The sequence below is a fragment of the Crinia signifera genome, chromosome 6 (genome assembly GCF_055691185.1).
Source record: "Crinia signifera chromosome 6, ASM5569118v1, whole genome shotgun sequence".
Lineage (NCBI taxonomy): Eukaryota > Metazoa > Chordata > Amphibia > Anura > Myobatrachidae > Crinia > Crinia signifera.
The window spans coordinates 214,044,153-214,059,028 of record NC_139222.1 but is presented as its reverse complement, the minus strand read 5'-3'; the positions used below and the strand labels follow the sequence as shown (position 1 = coordinate 214,059,028).

The following is a 14,876-nucleotide window of genomic DNA, read 5'->3' as shown; positions in this document are numbered from 1 at the left end:
ATGCGCTAGGCATTCGGAACGCCCAATCAGTACGCCCGCACCTGAACCAATGTCAGCTGAACACAATACAATCCACTCCTTTACTCATTACTCATTAATTACACTCTTTTCATTGCTTCAATTGGAACCATTGCAGCTTAAATGGACCATTACAAAACACACAAATCTATGCTGAAAGCACGGCTGCATTTTTTACACACATTTACACTGCAAGCAATGGACAGAACTTGCTATCACTAATATAAATATACATGTCACTTTTACATTCACCAATAACAGCACACATTTGGGGATCAAAAGAAAAATTTATTACAGTAAGATTTAAAACATAAGATTTTAAAAGCATGTTCTTTGGCACATGCCAAAAATTAAAGTTACCATAAAAGGAATTTTAAACCAAAAAGAAGTTACCATAAAAGGAATTTTAAACCAAAAATTTTTTTTTAGCAATTTGAGAATTAATAGATGACCATTAAAAACAATCCCTTTTTAATGAGGTAGCCTAACTGCATAAGTGGGTCATGTGTGTGATGTATGAGTTCCGATGATAGTAGTATGTTTTGCGGAAATACACCGCATCGGTGCGTACGGCCAGGTTCCCGTCCGTTTTGACGCGGGAAGACCGTGCAGACGCTGTAAGACCGTGCAGAATATGTGTGTGTCCACCGCACACGCAAGGTTTGGATGTCGTCCGTAAACACGCCCTCTTCTTAAAGTGTGAGTCCGTCCAAATGCGGAGGACCGGTGGGCGTTTCTTCGTACCATGTCCGCACAGCGTGGCGTGCGGACCGCTCCGAAAGAATTCGGACATTTACGCACCAACCAGAATAACCTCCTAAGATCATTAAATAAATGGCTGTACTGTGGTATCTATAAAAAATATTCTATATTAAAAAAAAAAAGCTCCTTATGTCTACGGGAAGAACTCAAGCACTCTATATGCCGGTGGCCAATAGATGGTGCCCAATAGAGAAATTCAAGTATTCCTCCATTCGGGCAAGCATAGCTGCTGGCACTGGCATTACTGTATGTTGGTTTGTCATTTTGACAGATTGGTAACTAGTATTAAATATACAGGTATAGGAGATAACACTGTAAAATGCATTATTTACATAGTACATGGGACTAGGAATCACTGGGCCTAGAAATCACTTTAAAACATATTTCAGACATAAGAGCACATTAAAGGAAGCAGCAGGTTATGCTGGGGGCAAGGGGTACAGGGAACAGACCTGGTCCCATACACAATGTCTTGGGCCAGTGTAAGGTGTGCAGACATCATGTCCTGAACCACCTGAATAAAGCTCAGTTCCAGCTCACTCTTATATGTGATCAGGGAGTATGGAGACATACTGTATATATCAGGGTGGATGGAGAATATAAACTTCAACTTAATATGCCTCATCAAAGGGAACTTTTATGTAAATCAGGGACTGAGTTTTTTTACTAAAAAAAGTAAACAAATATATAAAAGTGTAGGACATAATGAGTAGTTAGGTCAGCAAAGGCATATGAGGAAGATTGTGGATCCACCTGGGGAGAATTTGCAACATCACCCCTGGGGGAAGATCATGTCAAACAAATCTTATTGACTTTTTTGACTGGGTGACTAAAGTAATAAATCAAGGTGGGGCTGTAGATGTAGCTTATCTAGACTTTAGTAAAGCTTTTGACACTGTCCCACATCGCAGACTGTTAAATAAACTGAGAGCTTGGGATTGGATTCTAAGATAGTTGAATAGATAAGAGCGTGCTTGCAGGACAGAAAACAGAGAGTTGTAGTAAACGGAGTACAGTCAAAGGAGGGAAAGGTTACAAGTGGAGTACCCCAGGGATCTGTACTTGGACTGGTGCTTTTTAATATCTTTATTGGTGATATTGCAAATGGAATTGAGGGTAAAATGTGCCTTTTTGCAGATGACACAAAGGTATGCAACAGGGTAGACACACCAGGAGGGGTAAAACAAATGATTGAGGATCTAGGCAGATTAGAGAAATGGTCAAGAGAATGGCAACTACAGTTTAATGCCAAAAAATGCAAAATCATGCACTTGGGTCTCAGAAATCCAAAGACTCAATATAGTATAAATGGCACTATAATGGAAACTACTGAGGAAGAGAGGGATCTAGGTGTCACTATTTCAGGGGACTTAAAAGCAGGTAGGCAATGTAACAAAGCAATCAAGAAGGCAAGTCAGATGCTTGGTTGCATAGGGAGAGGTATCAGCAGTAGAAAGAAAGAAGTAATAATGCCACTGTATAGGTCATTGGTACGACCTCACCTAGAGTATTGTGTTCTGGAGGCCATATCTCCAGAAGGATATAAATACATTAGAGACTGTACAAAGAAGAGCAACTAAAATGGTGCATGGCCGACATCACAAAACGTACCAGGAAAGACTAAAAGATATTAATATGTATACTTTAGAGCAGAGAAGGAAAAGGGGGGACATGATAGAAACTTTCAAATATATTAAGGGCTTTAACAAGGTACAGGTGGGAGACATTCTTCACAGGAAGAGGAGCAACAGAACACGAGGACATGCACTGAAACTAGAGGGAGGAAGATTCAGGGGAAATGTGAGAAATAATTTTTTCACAGAAAGAGTAGTAGATAAGTGGAATAGCCTCCCAACAGAGGTGGTAGACGCAAATACAGTAGTACAATTTAAACATGCTTGGGATAAGCATATTGATATCCTTACAAAAAAATAAGGATCAAATATGGTTTGAGGTAACATGTTTAAAAAAAGGGGCAGACTAGATGGGCCAAGTGGTTCTTATCTGCCGTCAAATTCTATGTTTCTATGTTAGTCCCATTCCTGCAATGGTCTATGACCACACAGCTGTAGTATCTGTATTGATAAGGGAAAAGGAGGCATAATGGCAAGACTGAAATAAAGGTAATTGGGGGAAAGACAGAGTTTTTTTTAATGCACTACTTAATAAATATGAGATTATATCTATGACCTCTTACCTTGTAGGGCTTCTATTTGCCGGTTTTCCTTTTTAAAAGATTTATGAATATTTTTAATCCTAGATGAAAAAGAAAGAAACCATTGTAAGCACTTTTACAATCATAATGGTTAATAAAAAATGAGTATAGAGTATGGGAATAATACCAACATTTTCTAGGTTTGCCAGCCAAGAGACATTGCCCACTGCTCCAAATGTTGTCATTTTTGGACTAGTCAATCTCTCTGTACTGTACAGTGACTTCATTGAAATGCATGTGAACTCATGCTCCGCTCCATTTCCTATTCTCACCCCTCGTTATGGTAGACAGCCGCACAAAGCGACTGAGAGGAATGCAAATATGCCTTAGTAAATTGACTCCGATGTCTATTATTTACTACTCTCCAGCACAGTAATAACAAGTTCCCAAAAGCAATTGGCTTAGCATTGAACTGCCTCAATTTCTCTCATGCTTCCCAGGCTCTCTACAGAAATACTCTGTTGTGATGCTCTTCTCATGCAGTGTCACAACTCCCATATACTGTAGGATATTGTGGATGCTGACCATACACTTGCTGGCCTAGACCCAGATCAGAGGTGCAGAGTGTAACATATTGGTGGCCTTCCCCAAGGTCCCCTGCAAAGGGACTTGGGCTTTGCTGTGCTTAATACAAATATTGCGGCCCACTGACTGGGTTCCAATATGCGGACTGGTGGGGAGAAGTTTGGTAGAAGGAAGCGAGCAGAATTAATGGATGTTGACCTAATCGTGTTGACCGAATGGTTGTTGACCTTTTCGCTGTCTACCCATTGTCCCACACCCTAGAGAAATGATAGACCGAATCTGATTGGTTGCTATAGGCAATCATTTCATAATCACAACCTTTAGTAAAGTTACCCCATAGTGCCTGATGTCAATGTAACTTGTGGCCACTTTGCATGCTTGGAAATAAATGCAGACCTCTGTCTATATTCAGAGTCAGATGCATGGATATGACTATTAGCCAAAATCATATACTGTATTGCAAAAGATCCATTTAATAATATCAATCCGATCTACACAAGAATGAATCGCTCATGTGCTGCCCAGTTACAGTGGAGATATGACTGAGGTCCATAAGATGATCATAGTCTGGACTTGCTCCAAGTTCCGTATGCAGTCCTAGGAGCATGCACAGTTTGCTGAAGACTATGGGAAGCATCCGAAGATGGAATGGAGTATAATTCTGAATCAGGCCTACTTATTCGCATGTGCATTTTTCACTAAAGAATTATGGGCTATATTCAGGGTCCGGCGTTAGGACGTCCAGTTCCGCCTGTTCTAGCTTTTACATCAGCTAGACAGGCGGATTCTGTTTCACCCTTTCACCAATTGGTGTATTCAGGGTGATTTCAGGGCGGAACGCCACCTGGCGTTAAAACACCAATGAGGCGAAGGTAAAGCATGTCCATTTCGCCTGGACAGTCACAAATTGCTTGCCTGTGCTGCAGTGGTCTGGTGCGCTGGTTGAATGTAAACTTGCTGGGGATTCTTACCTGGCTATCTATCAGGGGGGCATGCAGCGGCCAGGAGTGCACTCCAGGGCGGCTTGCGGGGATTCCGGCATCCAGGGCTGACAGCGGGCGGCACCCCAGAGACTGTAAGTAGGAAGGCAGCGGTCTGGCAGCGGGGGAGGCAGCGGGCTGGCAGCGGGGGAAGCAGCGGGCTGAGAGCGGGGGAGGCAGCGGGCTGCCCACCCACTGTGTCTGGCCGCCGGTGATTGAGAGCCAGGTAAGAATCCCCAGCAATTCGGCACACCAGCCGCCATTGTTCCACCCTCCTGCTGCCCACCTGCATCACCCTGCTGGCCACCTTCAGCCCCCCTGCTGCCCTACTTCTGCCCTTCTATACCCTCCTGCTGCCCACCTGCATCACCCTGCTGGCCACCTTCAGCCCCCCTGCTGCCCTACTTCTGCCCTTCTATACCCTCCTGCTGCCCACCTGCATCAACCTACTGGCCACCTTCAGTCCCCCTGCTGCCCTACTTCTGCCCTTCTATACCCTCCTGCTGCCCACCTGCACCCTCCAGCTGCCCACCCTTGCCCCTGAATCTGTAAAATCTGATGCAACCTGTGCCCCCTCCAGCTGCCTTTTGCTGCCCATTTGTGCCCCCCTCCTGCTGCCCTCATTCACTCCCTGCTGCCCACCTGCGCCCACGTGCTGCTGCCCACCTACGCCCCTGTGCTGCTGCCCACCTGCGCCCCCGTGCTGCTGCCCACCTGTGCCCCCATGCTGCTGACCACCTGCGCCCCCGTGCTGCTGCCCACCTGCGCCCCCATGCTGCTGCCCTCTTTCACCCTCCAGCTGCCCTCTTTCACCCTCCAGCTGCCCTCTTTCACCCGCCTGCTGCCCTCTTTCACCCGCCTACTGCCCTCCGTCACCCGCCTGTTGCCCTCCGTCACCCGCCTGCTGCCCTCCGTCACCCTCCTTTACCCCCCTGATGCCCACAGGCACCCTCTGTCACCCGCCTGCTGCCCTCTGTCACCCGCCTGCTGCCCTCCGTCACCCTCCTTCACCCCCCTGATGCCCACAGGCACCCTCTGTCACCCGCCTGCTGCCCTCTGTCACCCGTCATGCTGCCCTCTGTCACCTGCCTGCTGCCCTCCGTCACCCTCCTTCACCCCCCTGCTGCCCTCCGGCACCTGCCTGCTGCCCATCTTCACCCGCGTTCACCCTCCTGCTGCCCTCCTTCACCTTCCGGCACCCTCCTGCAGCCCACCTGCACCCTCCTTCACCCTCTGGCACCCTCCTGCGGCCCACCTGCACCCTCCTTCACCCTCTGGCACCCTCCTGCTGCCAAATAGCGCTATTGGCCGCCTAGCGGCCGTGCGACTCCTGATGGTTTCCCTCCACAGGTACATGCTGGATTTCTACTGGACAAGGGGACTGAACTACTATCAAGATAGGTAAGTATTTGCGTGAATGGGCTGTGTGTGCATTAAAGTTTTATTTTTCAAGTGTCTTTGTGTTTTTATTTAACCTGGGCAGGTTAAGTTCTGGAGGGGGGGGGACCCCTTCTTTGGGGGGGTCCCCACTTCTCCAGGACCCCTGCTCAGGCTGACCAGTCAGTAGTTTAATGCTTCGGCCGCGTGACCTTGTATAATAAGTGTCCCCCGGCTGTGGCATTACCCTGCTGGTTGGTTGGGCCTGGTGCTGGTTCTTAAAATACGGGGGACCCCTATTCATTTTGTCCCCCGTATTTTGGGAACCAGGACCGGCCCTTGGGCCTGGTGCTGGTTTTAAAAAATACGGGGAACCCGATTTAATTTGGTCCCTGATTTTTTTAAAACCAGAACCGGCTCTGTGAGCCTGGGGCTGGTTATGCGCGTGGGGGGGACCCCACACCATTTTTTAAAATGATTTATTTATTTTTCTCTCTTTTTTTTACACTGCAGCCTGCACGGATCTGACTGATTCGTGCAGGCTAAAGCCGAATATGCCTGGAAAATGAAGTGTATTTTCCAGGCATATTTGGCCAGCAATTAGCAGCCGTATCCCGCTAATTACTGGCCGTATTAGGAATCACCATTCTTTTGAATGGTGATTCCTATTCGTATTCTTTCAATGGTGTATACATTCGGAAATACGAATAAGAATGTGCCATGAATGCGAATACGATTTTCAGGATTGTAAATCCCGAAAATACGAATACGCATAGGTATCACATGGGTACAACACTGCATGCTGGTAAAACACAATGCTACATGGGGAGAGTAAAAAAAAAAAATAATGAAAAAAATCTAAATATATTTATATAGGCAATAATAAACATACAAAATTTATTTATAAGCAAAATGACAATAAATTACATTGATTCATTTAAAAAATGACATAAATAAAATAATATTTTATGTTTTGTAGAGCAGTCCCGACAGAAGAAATTGTCTAGTTCATTTTGTCTAAAGCCTGCCTGAAAACTGTAGAATCCATTTAGACAATCAGACACTGAATAGGCTAAATCAGATTAACATGGCTGAGTTTAGACAAAGTGAAACAAAAAGTCCAAATGACTAATTTAGACAGGCGAGGCAAACGAAAAGAGTTGACAGGTGAAATGCTTTAGACTGTCTAGAAAAAATGATAGTGAATACTACAATTCATCTAGACTTTTTTTTCAGGCGTAAAATATGCTGTTTTAGACAGAACGGACCTAACGACCAACAGTGAATACACCCCTAAATCTGCATCAAAAATATGTTCCCCTTTATAACAAGGATATGGGTACAACTTGCAAATTTACTGGGGATAAAATAATCTATAGATATTAGAACATTATTATATGAAAAGCAGAATTCCACGAGAATGCACATTTGCGGAATATATTTATCCAATGAGAGTTCATGAATGAATCTTAAGGTGCCCACAGACACATCAATTATCGAATGCGTTTTGTACTTTTTAAGCACAAATTGCATCTTATGTACAATTATTGGATGGTGTTTATAGGCTTGTGCGATGCGATAAGCCCGATATTGTATGTCTAAAAAAGTATGTGCTGCACGTACTTTTTAGACTACATCTGAAATTTAACATTACAAACATGGGTTCATCACATGCATCCAAGTGCACATCTCATAGCAAGCTGGAAGAAAAATTGTATAGAACCATTGTACAGTCAAAAACGCATAGCACAGTACAATTGTAGCGTCTGTGGGCACCTATACTGTATTTAACTTTTGGTGATTGTTGTTGTTTTACTATACTCATTGGAAGACAGAAGTTGGACTTGACATAGGGTCTGATTTCGATTAGAATGTAAGACTGAAGGTTAATGTACTAATCTATTGTTTGTGGGTCATGATTGCTGTGCTGCAGCCTTTTGGGGGTGGGAAGGGGTGATACTGGACTATGTTTCTAGAAACAGGGGTGTTCTGCCCCTGTTTTCTGGGAGTGCTAGGGTCAGGGTCTGCGCTGTTGGATGCAGATTTCCTGTCTTTGTAAGTTTACAGATGAATGTAAACATCACAACCGATTGTCACAATGCTGACTCAATCTTGAGTCATCGAACGGCAGTAACAGATCTGCAATGGTGACAGGGGACATAATTACCTCAGATTTCTGCACAGCAGCTGCATCCACAGACACGAAACACCAAAAATATCGGACATCATATATTTCTACTAAATAGCTTTTATTCTATATAAAAATAAGTTATACAAAATTACCTAATAGCTTCTTTCCCATGCAGACCTAATGGTATAGGCTCAATCATATCATTTAGGTCTGTATTTGTACTGAAAAAGCTTTCGTTCAGTACTCCATAGTTTCTCCTCTTTTTTGACCAGTAAGAAGGTTTCAGGAAGAAAAGAGGCGTCCGTCTAAGCCCATACTCGCCTGTGTACAAAAAAAGACATTTTAAATTTGAAAGATTTTTCAGAGGAGCCAATTCATTCTGTTAGCTTATACAGGTTGAGTATCCCGTATCCGAATATCCGAATTATTCCGAAAACCATACATTCCAGAAAGTGGGGAAAAAAAAAATTTTTGCTAAAAAACTCACTAGGGACATTTGTAACAGCACTACTGAGGACATGGTATGTAACTGGTACTCTATATGTACAAGAAAATGATTGCTTGGCATTCAAATTCAATATCTGAGATAGAACACACAAATTTTGTTTCATGTTTTAAAACCTTGTTTTTTGAACAAATAAAATATATTTGTGTGCATTTCATGTGTTTGATGTGTTTATACAGCATAAATGCAAGATACTTCAAAATACATAATTGAAATATTAAAATAATTCAAAATACGGAATAATCCGTTATCCAAAATTCTCCTGGTCCCGAGCATTTTGGATACGGGATACTCAACCTGTAGTACAATAACTTCCAAAGACTTGGAGTTGTAACATTAATAAGGGATTTTCAATTGACAGCAATGGCTGCAAGGTGTACAACTGGGAGAAATGTATAGTCTCGTTCTAGTTGTATAACACAAGCATAAAGAGTGGATATATTACATTGTGTCTGCACAGAGCAAGAAAATAGCTATTACATCATGTTTACATGCTTATTTATAAGTACAACTGTGATTGGAATGAATGGTAATGTTATTGATCACTACATTGTAGCTACATATATGAAAATATCTACTTTTGGGTCTATCTGTCTATTCACATGTTCACAGTGAAAATATGAATTTACCAGTAATCCTGCTCGAAGCAAAAGCTTCGAAAGCTAGTCTGCAACCTTCTGTGTTTGTGCATGTGTGAGAAAGAGATGTAGTTTCATTCTCTGCCAGCAGATGGCAGTGTTTCGGAGACTCACGGACACTAGATATATATAGATAGATGATTTGTAAAGGGCACATTACAATAGTTTATGCATACATAAGATATACTAGCATAACAAAAAGTTATTGTGTTTGTGAATGTTGTAACAGTGAGAACTTACATTTACAAAACAAGTCAGTAGCTCAACATTCAAGATTTACCAAAATTCATGCACACATAATTGGGGAAAATTTAAGGTGCCCATACATGCTGCGATAGCAGCGTGCAATGCGATGTGATGCGCGCTCCCGCGGGCATCACATCGCACAGTGCAAAAAGTATGTGCTGCACATACTTTTTGTACTGCCCGCGGATCGCATTGCATTGCACGCAAATCGCATGCAAAAAGCATATGTTGCGATACGATCCAGCCCATAACTCATCGCAACGTACGCTGCTATCGCAGTGTGTATGGCACCTTTACTAAGATGGGAGTTCTAATTCACATGGGATGTTGCTATGGGCAACCAATCAGAATCTACGTCTTATTTATTTAGCACCTTCTAAAAGATAATAAATAGAATCTGATTTGTTGCCCGTAGCAACATCCCATGTGAGCACTCCCATCTTAGCAAATTTACCCCAGGAATGTTTAAACAACCCCTAATGATCAGTATAAAATACAATTGTCTCTATAAAAGTGGTCTTTACCGCTGCACTGCCAATGCTCCATTATAGAGCCTCGCAATTTCATCAGTGCTTTATAATGCTACTGCTGCAGCTCAGACTTCCATTAGAGTACTCTATACACAAATCCCATGCTATACTCTGCAGACCGCAGCAGCGGAGTAGGTGAATGGATGCCTGTGTGCGGCATCCATTCAGCTCCTGGACGAAGGCTGGGGGGGTGTACGTGGCATGGGGGCAGCCCAGCAGCTTACCTTGGTGCTTTCCAAGCGCCGCCTCCGTCTACACAGCAGGTGGGCACCGCAGTGTAAACGGTATAAATCCCGGATCCGACCCGGCTTGAATCCTTCTTCCAAATGCCAGGTCGGATCCGGGATTTTTGGTGTAAAAGGGGTATGACAGTAACCTTAACAAGATCCTGCCAAGGAACCAGTACTTCCACAATTGTACTGATAGACCAACTGTTGAATTATAGCAAATAAATAGAAGTTTAATTTCCTACCAGGGAGAATTTGGTCAAGGTACGAAGCCAGCAGCAGATACATAACGCTATCCACAACAAGAAAAATAAAGGTAATTATAAGAGGATATGGTCCTTCCTTTAGATTATATAACTGAGCACCTTTTCCATGCCCCTCTAGAAGCATTACCTGAAAAAAACAAAGTGAATGTGTTATGGTAGCAATGCAAAATATTGTTTCAGAAAACATTTTCCGGTACTTATGTAGTATCTGGGCTGCCGATTTTGTGATTGTATGCCTTACCTTAAGACATACAATCAGATGCGATGCGATGCGATGCGATTTTGCATAGGATTCAATGTTAAGAAGGTCCTGTTCATTTCCCCACTATCCAAGTGGGCATAGAGTTGATTTTATATAGTGTGGCGAGCGCAGCGAGCCACCGAGCCCGAAGCGTGGCGAGCGGACGCATATTTCTTAAAAAGTATTCTGTGTCCCCTCGCGGGGCTCGCTACGCTCGCCACGCTTCGGGCTCGGTGGCTCGCTACGCTCGCCACAGGTTTATATCCAACTCCATGCCCACTTGGATAGTGGGGAAAGGAAAAGGACCCCTTTTTCACATTGAATTCTATGTTAAAATGGACTCAGACCATTTTAACATTGAATCCTATGGAAAAATCTTGACCATCGCATCGCATACGATTTGGTCGCATGCGATGCGATGCGATCCGATCCGATTTCTAAATCGGACGCCCAGATACTACATAAGTACCCATTTTCCTTAACTTAATAAACAAAAACAGTAAACCTGTATTGTGCGCTGCATTTACAGAGAAGTCAAGTACTTTCCAAGGGATTTCATACTCTTCCTTTTAGCTACCAGACGTCTAGGTTTTCCAGTAGGTAAAGTAATGCTGACCAGACTTACATATATATTATGACAGCACTTACCTGGGCTATACCGATCATGAATGTGCACTGACAGAATGGACTGAAGAACCACACAAAGGACTTTGGGAAATCTTCTTTCAGAACGATGAAAATGCCAAGAGATCCAAGGACAAGTGTGATCAGAAACGCAATGCCACCCGCCTGCTTTGCTTTCTTAAAAAGTGGAGTTAACATCAGAGCAAACAATACCTAGAGAAAGAACAAATACATCTAATTGTAATATTTGTACTAGTAAATGACTCAGTAATGCTGTATTTATTGCATTAAAGGCAAAATGAAGAGTTGTACTGTAAATCTGCTGGTTTACACATAACTCTGATTTTTACCGATCTGCACATGCACAGAATCTGTAGTGCCAGTGTGCCAGTGTGATCTCACTCGTAGTGCCACAAAGCCACAGTTGCAGCAGTTTGGGAGCTAGAATGGGGTGGTGTTGGGGACTGTTTCAAAACACATGGGCCTTTTGCTGTGCCAAGGCCTACCTCTTCCAACATGGATTTCCTTGCCCTGCTAGACTCAAATACCCTGCCATGCTGAGTAAGATGTTCATAAGTATCCGGACGCAGAAGCAGATCACAGAAGCTGGCAGGAGGTGTATATTAACACAAGACGCCTCCTGCAGTATTAACATATTTCTGCATCACTGATACTACCAGAGCGATGTGAACTACGTCCATCTGTAAATCACCCCATATGTCACAGTAGAGCTTTATTAGTAGTGCCGGAAGGTCCATTGCAGCCATACCAGGTATGTGCATGTGTAACCGTGGATTATGTCTTTCATTCACAGACAACCACCAACAAAGGAGAACTCAAAATAGGATTTGAAGAATGAAAATTATATTCAGCTAGCCGAAATATACGGACATTCATGATTGAAACCCCCCCTAAACGTCTATTATCTTCATGATAAGCTTGAAAGCTTTTAAAGAAAAGTACTACATAAATAAAAGGATTATTATTCTACAGAAATAAAATAATTATTGTAAGTAAATAAAATTATTATTATTCTACATAAAATTCTTCTTCTTCTTCTTCTTCTTCTTCTTATTATAGTGAAACTCTGCAAAAAGGCCCTAATAACCTGTTATATCATTTTCCTTTGTCTATTGTTATAAAATCGAAGCCTGGTATTGGAGAAAGCACATTAGTTTAAGAAAACACAAAGGTCTCTGTGGTCCTGGTACAAAAATCATCCAAAATTAACCTTTCACAGTATTTTCTGGTTGTTTTTTTTTCCCTTCCCCCAGGATTTCCATCCTCTGACCATAAAAATAGTTTTTATTGATATGTTGGAAAAGGGCAACATCAATTTTACTACCTTTTTGGTCTAAAACTCCAGAATGACAGCTAACAATTTATCCTGTTGTTTAAAAAATATTCTTTCCAGACCCATAAAGCAACAGACTCATTCCCTGGAGTGACCATTCTAATAATGAATTCTTATAATCCTAGCTGTAATAGCATTAAGCTATGTAGTCATTTAAGATACAACTGTCAGTTCTATGGTAATTCAATGGTTCTGGGATACTGGGTCAACAATGTCTATGTCGACAGTCACTGTGTTAAATACTGTTGGTTGACAGTGACTAGATCAACACCTAAGAATGGTCGATATACGATAGGTTGAAAGTGGCAGAAGGTCTGCACAAGTTTGTCAACCTGTACATGGTCGACGCGAGTTTTTCAAGTTTTTTTGGTTGTCTTTGTTGAAATATGTCTACATGGAAAGTTTCCCGGGTCCCCTTGCTTCGTGCACAGTATTATATTCTCCATACGTGACCACTTGGATAGTAAAGTACGAATCAAGTCGGTATAATCCAAAAAAAAACATGAAAAACTCATAGACCTTCTGTCATTGTCCACCTAGGGCAGTGATGGCTAACCTTGACACTCCAGCTGTTGTTGAACTACACATCCCAGCATGTCCTGCTACAGCTTTACTATTTGCCATGCTAAAACTGATGCAGGGCATGCTGGGATGTGTAGTTCATCAACAGCTGGAGTGTCAAGGTTAGCCATCACTAACCTAGGGTATGTTAACCATTCTTATGTGTTAAGCTAGTCACTATCGATGAATAGTAGTTGACCTAGTGACTGTCAACCTAGACAATGCCAACCCAGGGACCGGATACAAATTCTTTTAGTGAAGTTTAAGATTATGCTGTGCTCACCAAAGATATTCCATAGAGTGCATAGAGAAGGAAGATCAGAAACCAGCTGCTGTGATTGAACGGGGTGAAGACAGTCGTGATACACGCCATCAGTATAGAAATGATGAGAATAAAAACAATATACAGTAGTACCCAGGGCAGCCTGTAATAAACAAAAAATATATATTTCATGTATATTTACTGTATTTGTACCAAAGAAAACATTTTAAAATAAATTATAATATACTATGCAACATTTTTGTATATATAACAAAGATTTGAGCGACATTATAGCACTTTGGTCATACCTGTCATATAGGGCCTTATTTTGGTTCATTCTTTCTGACAAAATCCTTCTTAGATGGGCAAAACCATGTGCACTGCAGGTGGGGCAGATGTAACTTGTGCAGAGAGAATTAGATTTGGGTGGGGTTTTACTTCAAAGTGAGATCTATATTGCAGCGTAAAAATAAAGCAGTCAGTATTTACCCTGCACAGAAACAAAATTACTCACCCAAATCTAATTCTCTCTGCACATGTTACATCTGCCCCCCTGCAGTGCACATGGTTTTGCCCATCTAAGAAGGATTTTGTCAGAAAGAATGAACCAAAATAAGGCCCTATATGACAGGTTTACTTAGAACCTTGATATATTAACCCTATGAGTGCCAAGTGAATTTGTCAAAATTGGTGTGAAACTTGCTAAGCAAACACTTTTATTCATCATAATGACCTGTAATGTTTACCTTATATAAGAAATAGCATCTTTTTTTCCAAAACATTTTTTTATTTGAATTTATATAACAAATGTGAGCGACGCTGGCATTTTTAGCTGCTATTTTGCACATCTCTCATAGAGATGTTGGCACTCAAAGGGTTAAGCATGTAGCAACTGTATGATACAGCTATTATAAACAGATCAGAATTCGTAAATTCTAGATAGACCAAAGCACAGCCGTCAGTCACCGGAGGGACTAAGAGCTTTTCCAGGGGGTATAATGGAATATCTGGTACAGTAAATGCCTGCACTCTCACAAGCTCCAAAGGCTGTCTTATGTTAAGGAGGAAATTTACTAAGATGGGTCTTCTGTTTCAGATGAGATGTTGCTGTGGGCAACCAATCAGACTTTATCTATTATCTTCAAGAAGGTTCTAAATAAATAAGAAGTAGATGCCCATAGCAACATCCCATCTAAAATAGAACTCCCATCTTCGTAAAATTACCCCTAGGGGACACCCAGCGAAGGGGAGAGAAATCATTCCAATTGAATTGGGATCGAATTACACTGTGTGTATTCACCATTAGGCCCAGCAGAACCCACGTGGCACCATATAAATAAGCAATAATAATAAATAATACAGGTCGGGTATCCCGTATCCGGGCATCCCGTATCCGAATTATTCCAAAAACCGT

General features: G+C 42.2%; 1 protein-coding gene across 2 annotated transcripts in view; it reads right to left on the bottom strand.

Moving 5' to 3' along the window:
• Positions 1-14,876, bottom strand: part of ABCA5 (ATP binding cassette subfamily A member 5) — a 169,561-nt gene that overhangs the window by 95,276 nt on the left and 59,409 nt on the right. For both annotated transcript variants that reach the window (XM_083148775.1, XM_083148776.1), the window contains exons 7-11: positions 13,484-13,625; positions 11,310-11,498; positions 10,400-10,547; positions 8,161-8,329; positions 2,978-3,036 (exon numbers count right to left, since the gene is read on the bottom strand). In XM_083148775.1, the coding sequence (XP_083004901.1) occupies positions 2,978-3,036; positions 8,161-8,329; positions 10,400-10,547; positions 11,310-11,498; positions 13,484-13,625 (707 nt within the window). The remainder of the gene's footprint in view (positions 1-2,977; positions 3,037-8,160; positions 8,330-10,399; positions 10,548-11,309; positions 11,499-13,483; positions 13,626-14,876) is intronic.